At 37.0% G+C, this 18,909-nt stretch overlaps 1 protein-coding gene across 1 annotated transcript in view; it reads left to right on the top strand.

Moving 5' to 3' along the window:
• The first annotated feature begins 1,437 nt into the window (after window positions 1-1,437).
• LOC115233751 (hairy/enhancer-of-split related with YRPW motif protein 2) overlaps window positions 1,438-18,909 on the top strand; it is a 36,978-nt gene continuing 19,506 nt past the window's right edge. Inside the window, exons 1-2 of the mRNA XM_029804311.1 lie at window positions 1,438-1,570; window positions 2,271-3,810. Coding sequence (XP_029660171.1) covers window positions 3,746-3,810 — 65 coding nt within the window. The 5' untranslated portion in view covers window positions 1,438-1,570; window positions 2,271-3,745. The remainder of the gene's footprint in view (window positions 1,571-2,270; window positions 3,811-18,909) is intronic.

Genomic DNA, 18,909 nt, shown 5'->3' with positions numbered 1-18,909 from the left:
TTTTTTTTGCACGGAGCTGCACCTTACGTTGCATTTACATCATCGGTTAGTGTTACGTGGCGACGACACTCGGCGGATACGATTTGAAAGCTACTTAGACATTATACTTGGAACTGACATAATGTGTATTCGTTATTTATACCTGTCGAGTGTCAAGTGTGTAATTTGCTTTCTACGAACTTATTTCAGTATCTTGTCAAAATAGAGTCGCTGATCATGCTTCATTGATATTACACACAATTAATATTTTTTTATTTTTTAATTATGAATCTACTAATTGTGTTGTATTTTTTAATATACTGATTTTTTATTTAGCTTCTTCAAAAAAATATATATTGAAAATATATATATATATATATTTTTTTTTTAAATATTAGACGTTTTGTTTGAAGAAAGAATCTCGATTCATTAAATTTTCAATAATCGCAAACTGTTTGAGCAATTAAAGAATTAAATGAAAATTCAATATCATGCACGATAACGGAAAATTCATAGACATTCTACGGACAATATTATTAATATCAAATGCGAAATTATATATAATCTAGTATATGAATATTTGCATGTCGAAAGGCTAATATCTCTTTTTTATTTATTAGCGTGATAAAAATCTTTTTATAAATGATCCAGGTAGAGTAAAACTTGTGAACAATCATTAATCTTGATAGAAGCACACCTGCCGTGTTCTCTCTCTTTTCGTAGATATACTTGAAAGATAAGTTCAATGCGATTTTCGAGTTTTGCGCGTGTACTTAATAACAAACGCGATATTATGATGAGATACACGTATTCCGGTATTATAATCATTGAGAATGTATTCAAAGAGAAAAGTTGTATTTTATGAAACCAACTCTACGCGAAAAAAAAATATTTGATTCTACTTTAACGTGAAATTTTATGAGAATGGAATATTTTAAATTTTGATTAATAATTCGAAAGAGAAACATTGCTATCAATTGTAATTATGTCATTTTATCATTACTACTCATATATATTTTACTTTGACTTATCTTAAATCACTTATGTTAGATTAGAAAAAATCGCTAAATTGCTAAATCTAAAGATATTAGCAGTATTAATATGTTTTTATCTTTGCGATTAAATTGTGCTCGTCTTTCACATTTTCACAATTCATCGATCAATTAATGATAATTGATATCGACGCGTAATCTTTCGTATTCGCGCCAAATAAATTCGTGTTATCGTTTAAAAGATTTTTTTTTTTTTGTAATTTTGCAAAAGAATATGGAAAATTCATTCCAGTGTTAATCATAATAAAAACTGTGTGAAACTATTTTCCGTCGAAATTTATATATATATATTTGTTTCTCTCAACGGGAGACTACATATCGTGAGAACGATGCGATGCAGCATTTCTCAAGCCGTGTTTGTTTCCGTTTTGCCGGTTGTATACGCGTGTGCATCGCTAAAACTGTTTTCAGATGCCTTGTCATATCGTTCCGCGTACGTTTATCAACACGTGATGTATCAAGAACGGTCTTATCGCGACCCCACGAACGCGCCGTCATCGCGGATTCACGTCGACGCACGTTCCAATCTTGTGATCCAGGTTTGTGGCTTGTATATTTTTCCGTTCTAGAATTTCTATGAGTATTCATCCCGTTTCAAAGTTAATCTGCCAAATATTAATTTCGCTGAAAAAAAAAAAATCGCGATTAGCCGATTCCGTAAAAATTTGCCGATGAAACTAAAGGAAAAATAATTTAACTTTTAATTTTAATTTTTAATCAAATTTTGTGTTAATATAAATCCGCGTGTCGAAGAGTAAAAATTTCGTCGATGCTAAAATTCGATGCTTTCCCAATATCGATCGTTAATCGCGGGTACTTTCTTTTCCATATTTAGAGAAAGCTCGATGTGTGGAGAAATCAGTGTCACATATTTGCAAACCCGAGCGATTAAAAAAGAAGACTTTTTTGCAAACTAAACTTTATAGAGTTAAAATTACATTCTTTAGTTAATTTCAGATAGAGTTTACTTTAATAGAGAGAGAGAGAGAGAGAGAGAGAGAGAATTTTAATTTAAGGCTTAGTTACAAAGATATATAATGGAAAAAAATTGGAAAAAATAATGACTCGACATTTTTGCTGAGGAAAAATCATCTCTAAATGATCTCAAGAATCTGCTATTAACAGGTGCGATAGATCTGAGACACTCTGTATATATGACTATATGTCAAAGAGTGGAAAAGATGATTGAAATTTTGACAGTTGAGATCTCGTGTCACATGATACGTTCATATTCTCCAGGATCTCTAGTTGCACCTCGGAGCCGCGATCGTCGCGGCCGCACCTGAGGCGGCTCCGGATTTACCCCCACCAACGCGGCGGCTGATCACTGTACGCGACTCAGGAATCACTGTAACATCGGACAGGACACAGGACCGTGCGCGCGCGATTACGCGTAACCTGCCGAGACGACGACGCGTTGCGTGTGCTTGTTGGCGAATTATCGGAACGATTCGTCTCGCAGAAGTACGGATCTAAATACCAACGATCGATCGTGAGTATCGCTGCTTCTGCCGAATTTATCGCTCTTATCTCTTTCGCTCGGCGGGGATTATTACTCTGGAAATATCTCGAGATACGAGCAAATTCGATACACGGACGTCGAATTGCGGGACGACCCTGATGAAATTTCGCGGTCGTGAAAGTGAGTCAACGGCCTTATCAGCGTCACCAGTCGAGGAGCATCGTCGGCCACGTTCGGCTGCACCGAATATCACCGTCCATCCCGATCGCATATCCCCAAGTGACTTGAGAACCGAAAAAGAAAGCGTGAGAATCGAAGAAGTGAGCGAGAAGTGGCGGCGAGTATATAAATAAATTACACTGCAAATACCGAGGAAAAATTGAAGGGAAGCAACCTTGAATCAGTTATCGGGAGAGGAGAAAAAAACGGCGAGGTGAAAAAGGCGCGGAAAATACGAATCGAGCCGAGATATAATTCCGAGAAACGATATATCAAAGTTGCGAAGGAAAGACGGATATAGCTCGAAGGGAATCTTGGATCCGATCGCGAGGTGCGATCGGAAAACGAGGCGCTAATCAGTGAACGGCCGTGCGGCTCGTGCACGCGCCGTCTCGTGCTGCAGCGCGCGAAGAAGGGAGAGAGAGAGAGAGAGAGAGAGCGAGAGAGAAAGAGAGCGCGCGGGAGAAGGTGGGAGGCGGGAGAAAGAGGGCGCCAGCACGGGATATCGCGCGCCCGCGAGACCGGACTCGCCGCGGAGTGTCGTGGACGAATTCCCCGCTGTCGTTCGTCGCCGGCCACCTCTCGTCGCCGCGAATGTGTCAGTGAGCCCGTAGACGTGAAACTAACCTAATCTCGCGTCGTATCATCCGTGCCGTGTCGTGTGTGCGTGCGTGCGTAAGATACGTTTGATTCGTTCGTCCTACGCGTGTTCGTTTCGTCATCGCGACACCGATCGATCGGTCCAGTTCCGGTACCAACGATCGCCAGGCGGGCTCGATACGAACTTTTTCTTTTTTTTTTTTCTCTTTTCCTTGCCGGAGGAACGATCGAGCTGAAGAAATCGCCAGCTCTTCTCGCGTACACGCCCGTCCAGCTGTCACGTGACGCGCGCGCTCGCGCGCGTGCGATTCTTTGACGGAGGACACAATAACATCGCGTTAACGAACATTTAGTGCAACGAGGAACGAGCAGGAGGGGCGGAAGTGATCATCGTCTGGTTCCAGCGGTACCTACCGTCGTTCTATGCGGCAAGATGATGGAGACACAGAATTACTGGGAGGAGAACTCCGCGCATTCGATGCAGGTGAAATACGAGAGGTAAGTGCGTGTGTATGTATGTGTATGTTGCATGCGTGCCGTGTATATTTATAAAGCGATCGAATTTAAAAACTAAGGATCGGTCGCATCTACAGTTAGAATTAGGTAAACCTGACTTTATATTATCTATTCTTTTTCTAGATATAAAGTTTCTGAGATTGTATCCACGAGAGATATAGACAGCAAATTTACTTTTTACGTAGCGTAAAAGACGCCCGCTTTAAATGACATTGATGCAAATAATTATAATAGGATATATATATTATTGAGATTCTCTTTAAAGCTTTCGCATTAGGTTCGATTTGATTAATAAGGATAGTTATTGCGAGATAGAATATAATAATTCACGTAAATCCAACTCCACACTTGTTTGAGTTTTAATTAGATTAGTAAAAATAAAAATAAAAATTAGTAAAAATTAAAATTAAAATACATACATAATTTGAAGAAGAAAAATAAAACATAAATATAAACATAAATACAGAGAGCGATCGTAAACACAAATGCGAATGTATCTGTGCGAGCGAAATAAATTTTAATAACATTAATACGCGTATTAATATTAATTACGTATTAATACGTATTAATATTAATTACTTATTAATGCGTAAAATACGCGAGATATAGTTTGCTCATTTCAATACTTTACTGCTATTTAAAAACATTGCATTTGTGTATGTATGTTATTTACGAGGACGAACATAACGAGGGAAGGGGAGAGGAGGCAGAGGAGATACACGTGTTTCTCTCTGTGAACGTATGTTTTTGCATAAACGACTGTGTCATGGGTCAGAACGTGTTTTGCCGAGATCGCTAGCGTCATTCGTCACGTGTATAGAAATCAACAAGGGAGTATGAGGTGCGAGTCATTTACATCTTGTACCATACCAGTGTCGCGTGCACATGCGTCCAGGATAGAGGCGGCTCTATTTTTCCATTGCATCGCGAAATATCTTTATTTCACTTCGTGAAAAAATTCACGCATTGTTATCCGCGTAAATGAACGAGCATGATGGACGACGATTTCGCGAAGCCATTAAGACGAAGCCTCTTTTCTAGAAATGCAAAGAAGTCAATACGAGCACGATGTGACGCAATGACGGAATGAACAAAAACAATTGTCAAGCGTGTCGGGTCGCGTTTTTTGCATCGAGCCGGCGACATAATAATAAATAAATAAATGAATGGGTTTATAAAGGATAATCCCCGGAATTTTCTCGTTTCTGTAGTTCGCGAACCCGTTAATTAGTTTCGTTTTTTTTTTTTTTTTTTCCAGAGCTCAAACAAGGGAACGGAATGGATTAACGCATAATGAAATAAAAAAATAGAAATTAGAAATAATAATTAATCCATTCCGTTTCCTTGTTTGAAGTAAAATAATTCCAAATTGCTCCTCCTGATATTTAATATTTTATTCCTATTCCTAATATTTTCTCTATTGTGCGCAGGACCTTAGAGATTACGAGTTAGAGATTAATAATAACCGAAGATTCAAGTGGCTTTAAAGGATTAAAGATCGAGACGCCCTTTCGGCTGCTCTTGATACATTCGATCCGATTATTACGTAAAAAATACTTATGTATATCGTGCTTAATGCGCATTCATACGTATGCCCGTTGCATAATGTCGCGAACATTGAAATACCCGGTACTTCTAGTCTTTCACATTTCGCAGCTCCGTTCATCTAAGCTTCTTTATTTGCGTGTCGATTCACACGCATGTAAGTACACAAAAAAAGTCTAGTTTCCTGCAAATTTTATCGAGAGGCATCAAATGTCGTTCGACATTTAGAATAAATTCTTTACAACACACAATTCTCTTTCATGAATATAATTTTAAAATTTAAACGCGCGCAGAGAAAAGATATATTATGTTGGCTTCCGGTAGAACGCGATGGTTGTTTTATAATAACAAGGAACTCTTCTATTGTATTACATCATCGCCGTTTTGATCATAACGGATTTCTTAGATTAAGATTAAGAGGATTTTTAGATAAATGAAGGTATTAGTCGGCTTCATTCATTGATATCGGGAAAAGTTTTGAGATCTATAATATCGAGATCTTGTCAGCGAAGCAGCAGATAGCATGGTATACGGAAAGCTACAGTATGTATCCTCGTTATCGTAAGTACATAAGTGCTTGGACATATATTCCCTCTCTCTCTCTCTCTCTCTTCTGCGCGATTATTTTCTCCTCCTTTATTTTTATATGTTCTTTTGATAATTAGACTTGTATAGATACACGCTTTATTTGTATTCCCTTGACTACCGAAAAATTCATGGCCACGTACGAGATAAGATACAGAATTGTATCAGCGGTTTGTCGATTAAACGTATACATTATAAACTCGGTCGATGTACGCGTGTCATCGAGAGGAGAGACGAGAAATCGTCCCATTAATAATTGTGTCGTTCGATACTGAAACGTGTCTCGTTCCAGTTTAAAATCACAATAGCTCTTATCGAAAATAACAATGAATAAAAATTATCACTATCGTGATAATCGCTATTTAAGTATACAGAGTGGCCCCGAACGTTCCAACCAGACTTTGAGATCTTATAGGAAATTTAATTCTGAACAAAAGATTTCCTATAAACATGGGTCGAAAAATGCTTTCTTAAGAAGTTATCGCTCAAAAACCTTTGAAATCGTGATTATTTTACACATTTTTCCAAATATCATGGAAAATGTGCGTCTTTTAACAAAAAGTACCGAAACAAAAGTTGTAGAAAATTACATTATCTTTCAAATGAGATCAAAATGATTGTTGTACGTTCCATAAATTTTGATATAACCAGTTTCAAACGTACAAAAAGTGCTTTTGTTACTTATTGTTAGATGCGTTAGATTAGTTTAAAAAAATTTATTTTATTTTCATAAAAGAAAAAGATTTTTATTTTTTATTTTTATCGTATTTTAAGTAACAAAAGCACTTTTTGTACGTTTGAAACTGGTTATATCAAAATCTATGGAACGTACAACAATCATTTTGATCTCATTTGAAAGATAATTTAATTTTCTACAACTTTTGTTTCGGTACTTTTTGTTAAAAGACGCACATTTTCCATGATATTTGGAAAAATGTGTAAAATAATCACGATTTCAGAGGTTTTTGAGCGATAACTTCTTAAGGAAGCATTTTTCGACCCATGTTTATAGAAAATTTTTTGTTCAGAATTAAATTTTCTATAAGATCTCAAAGTCTGGCTGGAACGTTGGGGGCCACCCTGTATTTTTTTATTTACTTTACACGGTAATATAATTTATTTTATCGAGATTATGCACAAATATTTTTTATATAATTTTTCTTTATCCTGGTCATTTATAACGTAGAAGTAATTTAAGGGAATAATTTTTTCTCGCATATCTATGGTGGCTGGAACACTCTCTCTATGTCGACCGAGGTAAGTCAATCGTTCTCTATCAGCAGTTCTATAAAACGCTATTTTTTGCATCTTGGCGTTACGTGCCGGCCATTGACACTGCCAATCGATCTGTAGGGATTTATTCACGCGTCCCTCGTGTACATATACAGGTAAGGCAAGCATTGGTATGAGAATGTACGTCTGATCACCTGCATGAGTTAGTGTATACTTGTGGGAATACAAGGTGTTGCGAATACATACTGTGCATAGCTGTTAGAGATCACATTAAAAATAGAACGTCATTTATTACGAAGACTTATATTAATAATTTTGGCAATTTGTAATTTATGACAATTAAAAAAGTTGTACAAAGAATAAAAAAAAGAAAGAGGGATAAAAAAATTTTTAATTAAGCTTGGAAAAAGTATATTTGATTTTCTTTATTTTTAATAGGATTTTACTTTGAGAATTAATTGTGACAAACTGTGGAATTTATTATTATTATTATTTATTTTGACACACGGCATTTCTTCAATATATTATTTTTCTCGTCTGATCGCGATCTCGATATCGGCTGCATCGCGATCGAGCAATACCGCGTCGCGACACCAAGACTATGGCTAGTGACGCAATCGGGACGAGTGCCTGCGTCATGGAAAGCAACTGCGACCTGAGAACGGGATCGCGGTGCGATTAAAAGACCGGCCGGATGTTGGATATTTCGGCAGCGTTATCTATGCACGTCGCGATGCTGTCGATAGGAATATATTACATTTCCTCGACGTCGGCGATTTTCGCGCAAACACGCGAAATTGCGTTGAGACATTTTCGATATCTTTGAAGAAAAATTATATAAGGCTTATAAGTATAATGATACAATAATTCATTATATGTCCCTGAATTGAGTATTACATAATTAATGCGTTTTTAATAACATAGTAGTTTGTCAAGAGTCATCATTTTAACAAACATAATGAGTATTCCTTTGATATTCTTCGTAAAAATATGAAGACGATTTTGGAGAAAAATAATGTGCTTTTTATAGTTAGCCTGACTCGTAAAATTCGACAGGGTCGAATTGTGAAATGTTAAGAGAGGATAACGAAATGCTTATGTATTTTTTATTTTATTATTTTATTTTTTTTTGCTTTCGCGTCTTGTGCCTATTGAGAATCCTGATGACTCGATAAGCCGGTAAACAAACCGTCGGAAGAATGAATCGAAATAAATTAATGACACTTGCTCGAGGGGATATAATAACGCAACGTTTCGCGCACGATGTTGCAGCGTGCGTTTCAATTATGCATATTCAAGAAGCATGCATAATTAGAGACGCGCGGGCGCGCGTGTGTGCGTGCACATGTTTGTTCGTGTGACTCCACGTGCGCGACGAAGGTAAATCTCTTACAGTGCCTCGGTTATGGATGCCTATTCTAAACTCATTTTCCGTTCGAGTGCTGCAAATTGCGATAATTACCGACGTGTTATGGCAAGCGGCACAATTGCGCGCCAGCTTTTTGCTTAGAATGTAAATTTCCCTTCTTGTAACAGTATTGTGTTTCGCGTCTGACGCAGTCGTATATCTTGGCAGTGTATAACGGGCGCTATCCTTTTAGAATTAAAAATGCCGTGTTTATAACATTCGCTCTTGTATAATTGGATCAATCAAAACAGTTGCAACAATTCAATATTTTACAATGAGCAAATTGATATATGTATTAAAATAATAGAAATAGTAAAATTTAAAAAATACAATCAATAAATTAATTAATAGTAAATCTCGCTAAAATTATTTTGTTAATTTTTGAAAATTGTTTTATATCTTTTAAAGATGAATTAAAGCGTTCAAGAGAATGTGTCGTATCAATCAATAAAATTAATCTTTAAATAGCCATCCATCTGTATAATTCAAAGATAATATTTTTATTACGCAGAATTGCTTGAAAATGAATATCTTTTACATCACTCCAAGCATTTGCTCTTCGAAATATTTTATAAACCGCATCTCATTTACAATCGAGAGAAGTATGTCTCGTGCAAACATTATCTATATCTGGCGAATTATTATCTGTAAATTAACGAAGTATTCTGCGTTATCATCATCGGCTCTTATCAGCGTAACATACGGGACTTCGAATTAAATATAAGTACGAACGTGTGCGAATCAACGGAGCGCGCGGATTTTTTCATATAAAGTATCGAGACGATAGATTTTTTTTGCATATACAAGGGGTCCAGAGTGTACGTACACCGCGAGCTAATAGCGTGAGGCTTCTTTCCGAAATAGAAGTCCGGCGATGACATCAATGGAATTCGATAGCACCAATAATTCTGACGGCCGCGATATTTATACATATCCCGTCTGTCGGCCGCTTGTCATCGGCTATTTATTATTGCGGCCATGGGCTGCACTTCCCTCTCTCGCGCGCCATGAGATATAAATTCGCGGGTAGATTGACTTTTTTAGCACGTCGAGGTTAATCAGCGACGAATCGATTTCCTGTTTACGTTGCGGAAAAAAAGAACGCGAACTGAAAAATCCGTACATGTACGCATCTTTCGACAAGACACGACTCGCCACGAGTCGATGATTCGGAGAGGCCCCCTAGGATATCTCACGTACAATGGAAAATTTCGACGATAAAGTCATATCGCGATAAGACGAGACAAAGTATTAGCACGGTATACGAAATGAGAACACATCAACCGTCCTATCATGCCTTGATTGTCGCGTTTGGTACTCCTGACACAAGTCAGAGGCATACAAAGACGCTCGAAGGGAATATTATAAGCGTGATAATTAAACGAATGTGATTTATCCTTCATTACATTAAAGGTGAATTCGAAGCAATTCAATAATTTTTCAGCTTTTTGTGTTATATTTTTCCTTCAATTTATGAAGCTTTAATTCATAATCACTTGTAAAATATTAATGGACATAAATTAAAACGGCTGTTATTCTTGATCGTTTAAATTTCTACTTTTCATTAAGAGAAAAAGTAATAAACACATATTATTATATATGCTGCGATATTTTCAGCGATAAATTTAATAATCAGTTTTAAGTATTCTTACGAGGATTATATATGATAGTCATTATATTTTTCAATAACTTTATAATACAGAAAATATTGATTCTGCATCGGCTTTTCCTGTCTTGTGATATATATTTTCTATTTTTTTTTTTTAATTATTAATTCACAATCTCTCATGTTGCCGTTGGAGGTCGATAATCCTATCACTAAAGAGAGGTTCAGTGTCGTTCGGGAAAAAGTGAGAGTCACCTTGGGCGCTTCTCGCCGTCCTCGTTGCAAGGTGTACTCGCTTGCATGTGTATTTGTGCGCTGCACGAGCGATGAATATACGTGCGAGTGGTCGTGGAAAATAATACAGCGATCTTATTACCGGGAGGCAGATGATTCATTGCGAAAAAGATCTCTGAATCGCCATCTTTCATCTCCAAGATTATTCTTCGTTTGCCGCGATCATTCATTATTCAGACACTCGAGGTCTGTTGTCAGTTTTTGACAAGATATAGAAACTACAAGAAACTTATCGGGCCGCTTATTTTGCCGTTTCTGTAAACAAATCATATTTCGAGATTGAATGACGAAATAGAAGAGATTATATGAAAGATTTAATTTTTTTTTAATAAAATGTAAACGGTAGATATAATTTTAATTAAGGCGTCCGCCTTTCGATTTTTTGGCAAAATGACGAAATCAAGACTCATTTCGGCGAGATTACAAAATTGGGGACAGCGCTGTCGGATTTAATCATGTGTTGGCCGTACTATTTCTAGAATTATGAAATATATTGCGCCAGTCTGTGTATTTTCCGTGGAATTGCTAAAACGATCCATTTCGAATTCACACTCTAATGCCAGAATTATATCTTAGATGCTATTAAAAAACGAGTTAGAAAAAGTTTGTAAAATTTTTTGACGTAGATTTACGAATCTCTTTTATATATATAATTTTTGTAGCATAGAGATATTTATAATCTCTTTTATATATATATACCCAAAAAATATTTATTTAATATTTGATAAAATTAATCTAGATTATATATCATCTCTTCTCGGGAAGACCAATAGAGATTGGTTATTATAATATATACATTTACATAATAATTGATTTATATATATAATGTAGAGTTTAATATATATATGCTATTATAAATAACATATCTATAATATCGCCCTTGACGTTTTTCAACGATTCACGGGGAACGCACGATCACCGGCACGAAACGGCTCGGCTGAGCCAGAAGTCACGTTGCATGACACGCGCTCAGCGGGATGTAGGTTAGTATTTTTACGCGACGACCCGGTATATATACTCGTGTATACCGAGCGCAGAATGATACATGCCGGGCAAGAGAGAACGGCTGCGTTCGTTTCCTTTTTTTCTCTTCATCCAATAGAACTCCTTATCTGTCCTCTCATGTACAGGATGCATAAGTTGTATATACAGGTGTATCAGTAAAATTCTACCTTTTCTCAATTCTATTACTTTTTTGCAATTTTTATCAAAGCGTTATTGAACTCGCGCTGAAAAGTATGATTTCTACCTTTGCAATCGTATATTTCTTTTTATATTTCGAAAGTATGAGAGATTTCATCCAGCGATTTTTCAAGAAACATTTTTCAATATTTGGATTATAAATGAGGTGTGTACTATACTAGTGTGTCACCTGTATATCCTTGACCTTTTGCGACTCATCGCGCGCTTGCGTCGCCGGCACGGCAGTAAGTAGGCGATTTCGCGAGGACTTTCGGCATGCGAGGCTTGCGTAACGCAAAAGAATTAATGCTCGACACATGCGGGAACACGCGCCGCGTTAATCGATGCCCGATGTAGCGAATAATTGCCCTTTTCTCGGTTCTCGAAATACTCGTTCGCCAGCTTGCACTGGCCTGATGGACATAATAGATCCGCGATTTTGCAACCATAGAATACGCGTGATAATTCGAAAGATACCGTACGCGCAATGAAAGCTCTTGTCAAGGAAGCTAAGGAAAGGATAGATTTCTCTTTAATAAGAAAAGTGGATTTTTTTAAAAAAAAGGATGATATAATATAATTCACAGACACAATTGTGTGTATGTGTGAATAAAATTTTATTTCTCTATTTTTTATCTAATAGGTTTTGCATCAGAGAAATTTCCAATATTTTTATTTATAGTAAATGAGTAAATGAGTAAATGAGATTAATTAGAATTTACAATAATTTTTTCATTGCAATTGCAATGATTTAAAAAAGTGCATAATTTTTCTCGTTTCGTTTTAATTTGTACTATAACATTTTGAATTAGCATTATTAGAATAAAATATTGGATTGAATCATGATCTATCTCTCTGAAATACAATAACAGTCAGAATGAAAGATTATTACTCGATAATACGACACACGCGCAGTATCGATTACCGATTAGCAACAGGTGTGTCGGTTATTGCGTCGCCTGATCTATAAATGAATCAAATTGTCGTTAATTCGCATAAAATTTAAATCGAACTCGAACTATGAATAAAGATTGAATAAACACACATACACACCAAAAATATTTTTATATCACTTTTTTATGAGAATCCTTTATATCGTGATAAATAACGTATATGATATAATTGTATATGATATAATGTCGTTTCACTTGACTTTGACAGCCGACAAAGGTTGGAGCTGTCGAAATGGATCGCCGATGCCTGTAGGCATAATTTTGTGAATAATGTTAATTTGAGATATAGGGGCCATTTCAAGGCGACGACCTTCGACGGTCGAGCCGAGAATAACTTAAGTCGATCGTTCTATTTTACTCGGAAAGACTCAGGAACGAGAGCGCGCGAGAGAGAGAGAGAGAGAGAGAGAGAGAGAGAGAGAGAGAGAGAGACATCAATGACAACGAGAAGATTACCGAGTGCATTGGCGCATCTGTTCCAGCTGTCAACCGCCAATTAAACATCGGGGATGGGGAGATGCGTTGTCTTACTGATTGTAAAATGCATGACGGAGCGAAAGCTCTACAGTGTTGTCGTCGTCGTTGTCGAGGGTCAACGAGGTCCGTGGAACCCCGTCGCGAAGTGCGACTTATAAATCATCAGCTGCATCTTCTTGCATCATTGGGGAGATAAAGCGTTACATATCGAGCAGATCATCAATCGCGCTGCCTTCGCGTTGTAGTTTAGTCTGCCTGCTAAATATATACACAAGATATCCCGATGGAGACTAAACTAAGCTACTATTATAGAGATTTTCGGAGAACTAAATCTCCGAAGATAGGAATTTTATTGTTCAGTAAATTCCGAATGGATTCCAAGAAAACCTTTATTTCGAATTTTAATTAGCAAAGATATCAAAAATAAAAATTAAAAAAAAAAGTACTACATACGATAAACTTAATATTCTTCTATCAATTTTTGGGTCACATTTGAACGTGGAGTTTATTATGAGCGTTTAACAAGATAGTCGCGAGACATTTTGAAGCATTTAATTGCGAGTAATACGACAAATGCGTCTTTTTACACGTGCACGTGCACGTGCACGTGCACATGCATCGTCACTTGCAAGTACGCGCCTCTGGCGACGTATCGATCGGACCTTATGCAGCTCGCACGTATACGAGATAACGGTACATATCCCCGATAAGGAGACTGTCGTCGGCGACGCACGCGCTCGCGGCACGCACGATCGTCACGTCGACGTGCGTGCATGCACAAACCTTCTCGTTATTATTCACGTGTTGCGACGCTGGCGGCCATCTGCGCTGCCCAACATTACACGTACACCACGGTCCATCATTTCCTGGATAAGGTCAGCTTCGTCAAGTATAATGTAATCGGGAAAAATAAAATTAATATCTCTTTTCTTTCTAGGCTTTTGAGTAGATTGAATTTAGTAATAATTTTATTTATATTATTTTTTAAGTAAGAGAGATAGAGAGAGAGAGAAAATCATTTTTTTATTATATATTATTTTGTTACGGAACAATGGAAATTGAAAAAAAGATTTATATCTCTCTGTGCTCTTTAATTTAGAAATTTTAATGTAAAAAAATTATTTTTTCTGTACGCAATATTTTCTCTCGAAAATATCTTTATCAATCGTAAAAATCTAAAATTTCCAAAGTTTATAATTTTTTTATTTATTTCATATTCATTAAATACAGCGCATTCATATTAGCTTAACACGCCGGATATAAACGCACGATTTAACGAACCTCGATGATAAACTGTTACATGGGAGCGCAGAAAAGAATGTGTTAATTAAGATGATAAACGCGCAACAATAACAGCACGGGCGGCAATTAACCGGCAAGCAGCGTAACGAATAGATTCCGTTTTACTTCTCGTCGACGTTTGTTTATGCGTAGGTATGCGCGACGGATGGCATATCTACCACCTGCATACCTACGCACTCGCGGGCAACCATGTGAAAGTGAATGGTATCGCATTGATGCGTGCAGTTGTGGCGTGCGAAAAGCATCGTCGAAGGACGCGTGAGATCTCGCTTTTGTGCGGAGACCTGGTTTGCTTCTCTGGGAATTTAGATTTGGCAGATAATCTGTATATATATATTTACACATTTTTAAAAACTTACTTTATTAATAAATTAATTTATGGAGACCCATAATTAAATAATTAAATAAATAATTTATTTATTTATTAAATAATTAATTTATTTAATAAATTAAAGAAATTCGGAATCTGATCTGCGAACGCAAGTTGCAGGAATCGTCTACATGTACTCTCGCATTTCTCTCGTTTTGACATTTAAAGTCAATGACATCATACTTTTAAATCTTTTCAATTTGCATTTATGAATCCTTGTAAAATTAGAAACACATGAAATTAGAAGAAGATATAAATTTTACGATTTTTACTAATTTATTTCAAGGAGAAGAAGTGATTTATATAAAATTTAATCAATGATGATTCAAATGTCAGATGAGTGAATCAAGCGCTCTTAGCTACTGATATTTCGTATAATCGCCGGAAATTTTTGACGCAAGAGTAGCTCATGTAGCGTGAGATGGGATTGCCAGTCAAGTGAATCGGCTCACGCACGTGCGCCCGCGCAGCCGAACGTGAAAGTGAACGCGTATACGCGCGGGCGACGACGCGACGCGACGCGACGCACGGTGGGTAGGTAGTAAGGTCGATGAAGGACGCCTTGTGCGTGGATCTCGAGCACGACAGCTTTGATATGTGCCCGATCTCATGCCCGGCATGAACGAAATCACGTATCGAATCGATGGTAGCTTCAAGATCGACGAGACGTGCCGGTTGCCACGAAATTTCGACCGCTCGCTTATCTCTGCTCCAGTCCTTGTCCACAAAAGTCGTTAGATCCTAAGAAAATGATATTTATTACACGGAATTTGTAGAAAAATATTTCGAAGATAGGTAAACACGAAAGAAAACTTAATGATAAGTAATTTTATTTTTTGACAGTTCAATCTTTAGGTTAAAAAATAAAATTTTGAAATTTAGAAAAGTATTTTTAAAGCGAACAGATAAAAAATTTTGCTCGATTGAAATTTATGGGATAATATATTAAGATGTTGACAGTTCGATTTTTTAATCGTAATGTCACCATCATCTTCTTCTGATCTATATTTTTTATATGATATCTTAAAAGTAATCTCGAGATTAGATATAAGTGTATCCATAAATAATATATAATAATAATAAACGAGAAAAAAATATGTGCGATCCTACAGACGATAGATGTTAAAAGCTAATACTTCGCAGTTTATCGCTACAGCTTCGTCAACATGATTAAAGCTCCGACGGTCGGTTGCGGTTTCTCTCTCACGAAAAAGCTACTATATAAATTTCAGCTCGGAGAAAATACCGAAATATTAACGTTAGAATAGCAGAATGTGTCATTAATCGTACAATCGATTTTCTATTTTACATTGAAAAAAAAACAGTTTTTTTTTTCGTTTTTATGTAGAAGGCTCGAAAAATCGGAGATGGTTAAGCCAGGCGGAATTCTTTAAGCGACACTCTACGTGGGAGCAATGTATGTAATCGTGGGCAAGAAGCTAGAAGGGCTTCGGGAAGGGCATCTCGGATCGAAGTCATTTCCACGTGTATCGCAATGTTGCGTCATCGTCGACGTCGTTTGTCGCGCGCACGATCAGGATATTCCGGATATTTTCCGGGCGTGATGGGGGCGGCCTCGTATAATTGTCGCCGTTATTAATGGATTAACACGGAGGTCTTGTTACGAAATTTTTATTCTATCACCGCGTGGGATGCACGCGTGTAGGCATGTTGGTACCTTACAAAGAACATTGACAATGATGAAATAGCGACACTTTCCCCCTCGATGCTCCGATTTCTTAGCATTACTATTTTCGTTGCAGATATTCTCCTTGATATTATGCGAAGTTACTGATATAATTATTAAAGTTAACGATATTGATTACGTGTTATCAGGGGATTTGCGGAATATGACACATTCTGCTGCGTTTCTTGAAAACTTGAGTCATTAAGATTATCAATATTATTAGAAATGATGATCATTCTATTTCTTTGAATTACACTTTAATTTATTTTTATATTTATTTAAAAAAGCAATTTTTTTTTCCCTATCAACTTTATGCGACAATTATTTTTACATGCTATTAGAATTCTAATAATTTCCGTCAGAAAGATTGAAAAGAAATTGAAAAATATTTATATTTAAAATTATTGATAGCTTTCATTAAGCGACGTAAATAGACATTTGTTTCTATATCGATGTCTTGATACAATCTTTGCAATCTTATTCAGGGCACGCTACGGTTGCTCGTGTATGTGCACGTGCATGCGTGTATCGTGTATGTATGTGTGTATATGTATACATGCAGCGACGTTTCATTGGGATGCGTAATGCACGCAGGTGCACACAGGTGCCGATGCGAACGACAAGTGTGAAAGAGAACGATGTGGTTACATTGACGGAACAAGAGGAGGGAGGAGGGTGGAAAAGAGGAAGAGAGAGAGAGAGAGAGCGGGGAAGCAAGGAACGCGATTCTAGTCACATGTCGGAAAATGTCAACCACGTGCAGGTACACGAGGCGCTGCTCGCCTATAATCCCACCCGACGTAAGTAAGCGCACCGTTGTCGTCGTAAAAGAGCGCGATAAAAAAATAGCTTCCAGCTGTGCGTTATGCAATTCACGTGGCGTATCGCGCGGAGAAAACTATAGCCCACGTTTCTTATTTTTCTACTTTTTCTTTTTTCCTCTCTCGCGTTTTTTTTTTTTAATATCTTATGCGCTTCGTTTGCCATACGTTTTATTATCATTTCAGATCCGGATCTCGTCGATCTTAGTGAGCGCTTTTATTCGCACAAATGTATTCATAGAGATGTAAATAACGTGTAGAATTATTTTTCATAATTTAATTCGGAATTTCTAGTCGCGTATTATTTCTTCCTACAGTTGTTTTTCTTATTTTTTTTTTTTTGCTTTCTGTTGTAAAAGTTTTGCGGAAATTCCGATCTTGTTCTTTATGACGGATGGCATTCTCGTGTCCCGGGATAACGATATCGGCAGCTTTATCCTTGAACTTTCGTTCACGCGAGCGATTGCGTTTGATAAATACAATAATAGTGAGCCCGTTATTGTTGTAAAATCGTCGAGAGAATCTTGCAAGATAATAGAGAAGTGCAGTAATTTGAAGTAGTAAGGTTGGCAATAGGAATATTTACATTATTCGAGGTTGCTTCTTTTATCAATTTTTCATCAAGGATGTTGTTTATCCTTGAACATAAAATATAATTTATCTAATTATAGAACAAATTCTGTTCTTTAAAAATAGACCTCACTTTTCAGAACATTTATGGTCTTCCACGAATTTTAATAGACTGATTTGATTAGCTTTTAATTTAATTGATTATACATTCATGGAATGGCTATATTATGTATTTGAAATTAATAGTCAGAGGATATGAAAGATAATGAAGTTGCGCACTTCCTTTCAATTTAATTAGCGAAGCTCGCTGACGTAGGCATTTATTAATTTGATTAACTATTAAAAATATAAGTTTGTGATCCGTATCGGGGCAGGAAAAGAACCTCTACTTTATTATCGTATGTAATGGGAACGATTCTCGTGTTGTCACGTGGCTCTACTAGCTCTCCTATACATAAGTTATTAGCAATCGAATGAGACCCGATTTCTGATGGCTTATTAGCGGATTACCGATGCCGGCGACCTTCTGATTTACCTCGGCGTATTTGTGTCACTCACAGCATGTGAGAAACGGCGGAACTCCTTTTAGCTCGTTAAAAATTCACGCCAAATACCGGACAATTCCTTGTCGACTGGCCGTCGTAGTGCACGACGACGATGAGGAAAAACGATGTCGCCTGCAAGTTTCATAAGCAACGATATTGCCGGGCTTATCAATAATGCGCCGGAGCCTCGTGCTTCTCTCCCGTTCACTTTATTTGCAGCGGAAAATCTATAACGGGGCAAGGGACGTGCACAGGGTTATTGACTGAAACATATTCGTGTCGAGCCGTTACGTAAGTATCTCGTGCGACGTTAGATGCATTTAACCTCTTGATAGCGTCATGATGCGCACATGAACAGAGCTGGCGTCTAAATTTTCCTTTTCAAGCGTTAATCGTCTTCTTCCTTACGACGCAAAAAAAAAAGGAAGGATTCAATTCTATTTTATAATTAGCTGGTAAAATTTAACTTTGTAAGATAGCGATAATTATACTCATCGAGTGAA

This window comes from Formica exsecta, unplaced genomic scaffold (genome assembly GCF_003651465.1).
Source record: "Formica exsecta isolate Colony F162 unplaced genomic scaffold, ASM365146v1 scaffold188, whole genome shotgun sequence".
In the NCBI taxonomy this organism is placed as follows: domain Eukaryota; kingdom Metazoa; phylum Arthropoda; class Insecta; order Hymenoptera; family Formicidae; genus Formica; species Formica exsecta.
Note: the sequence above shows the minus strand (reverse complement) of the source record. Positions and strands in the feature narration are given on the sequence as shown.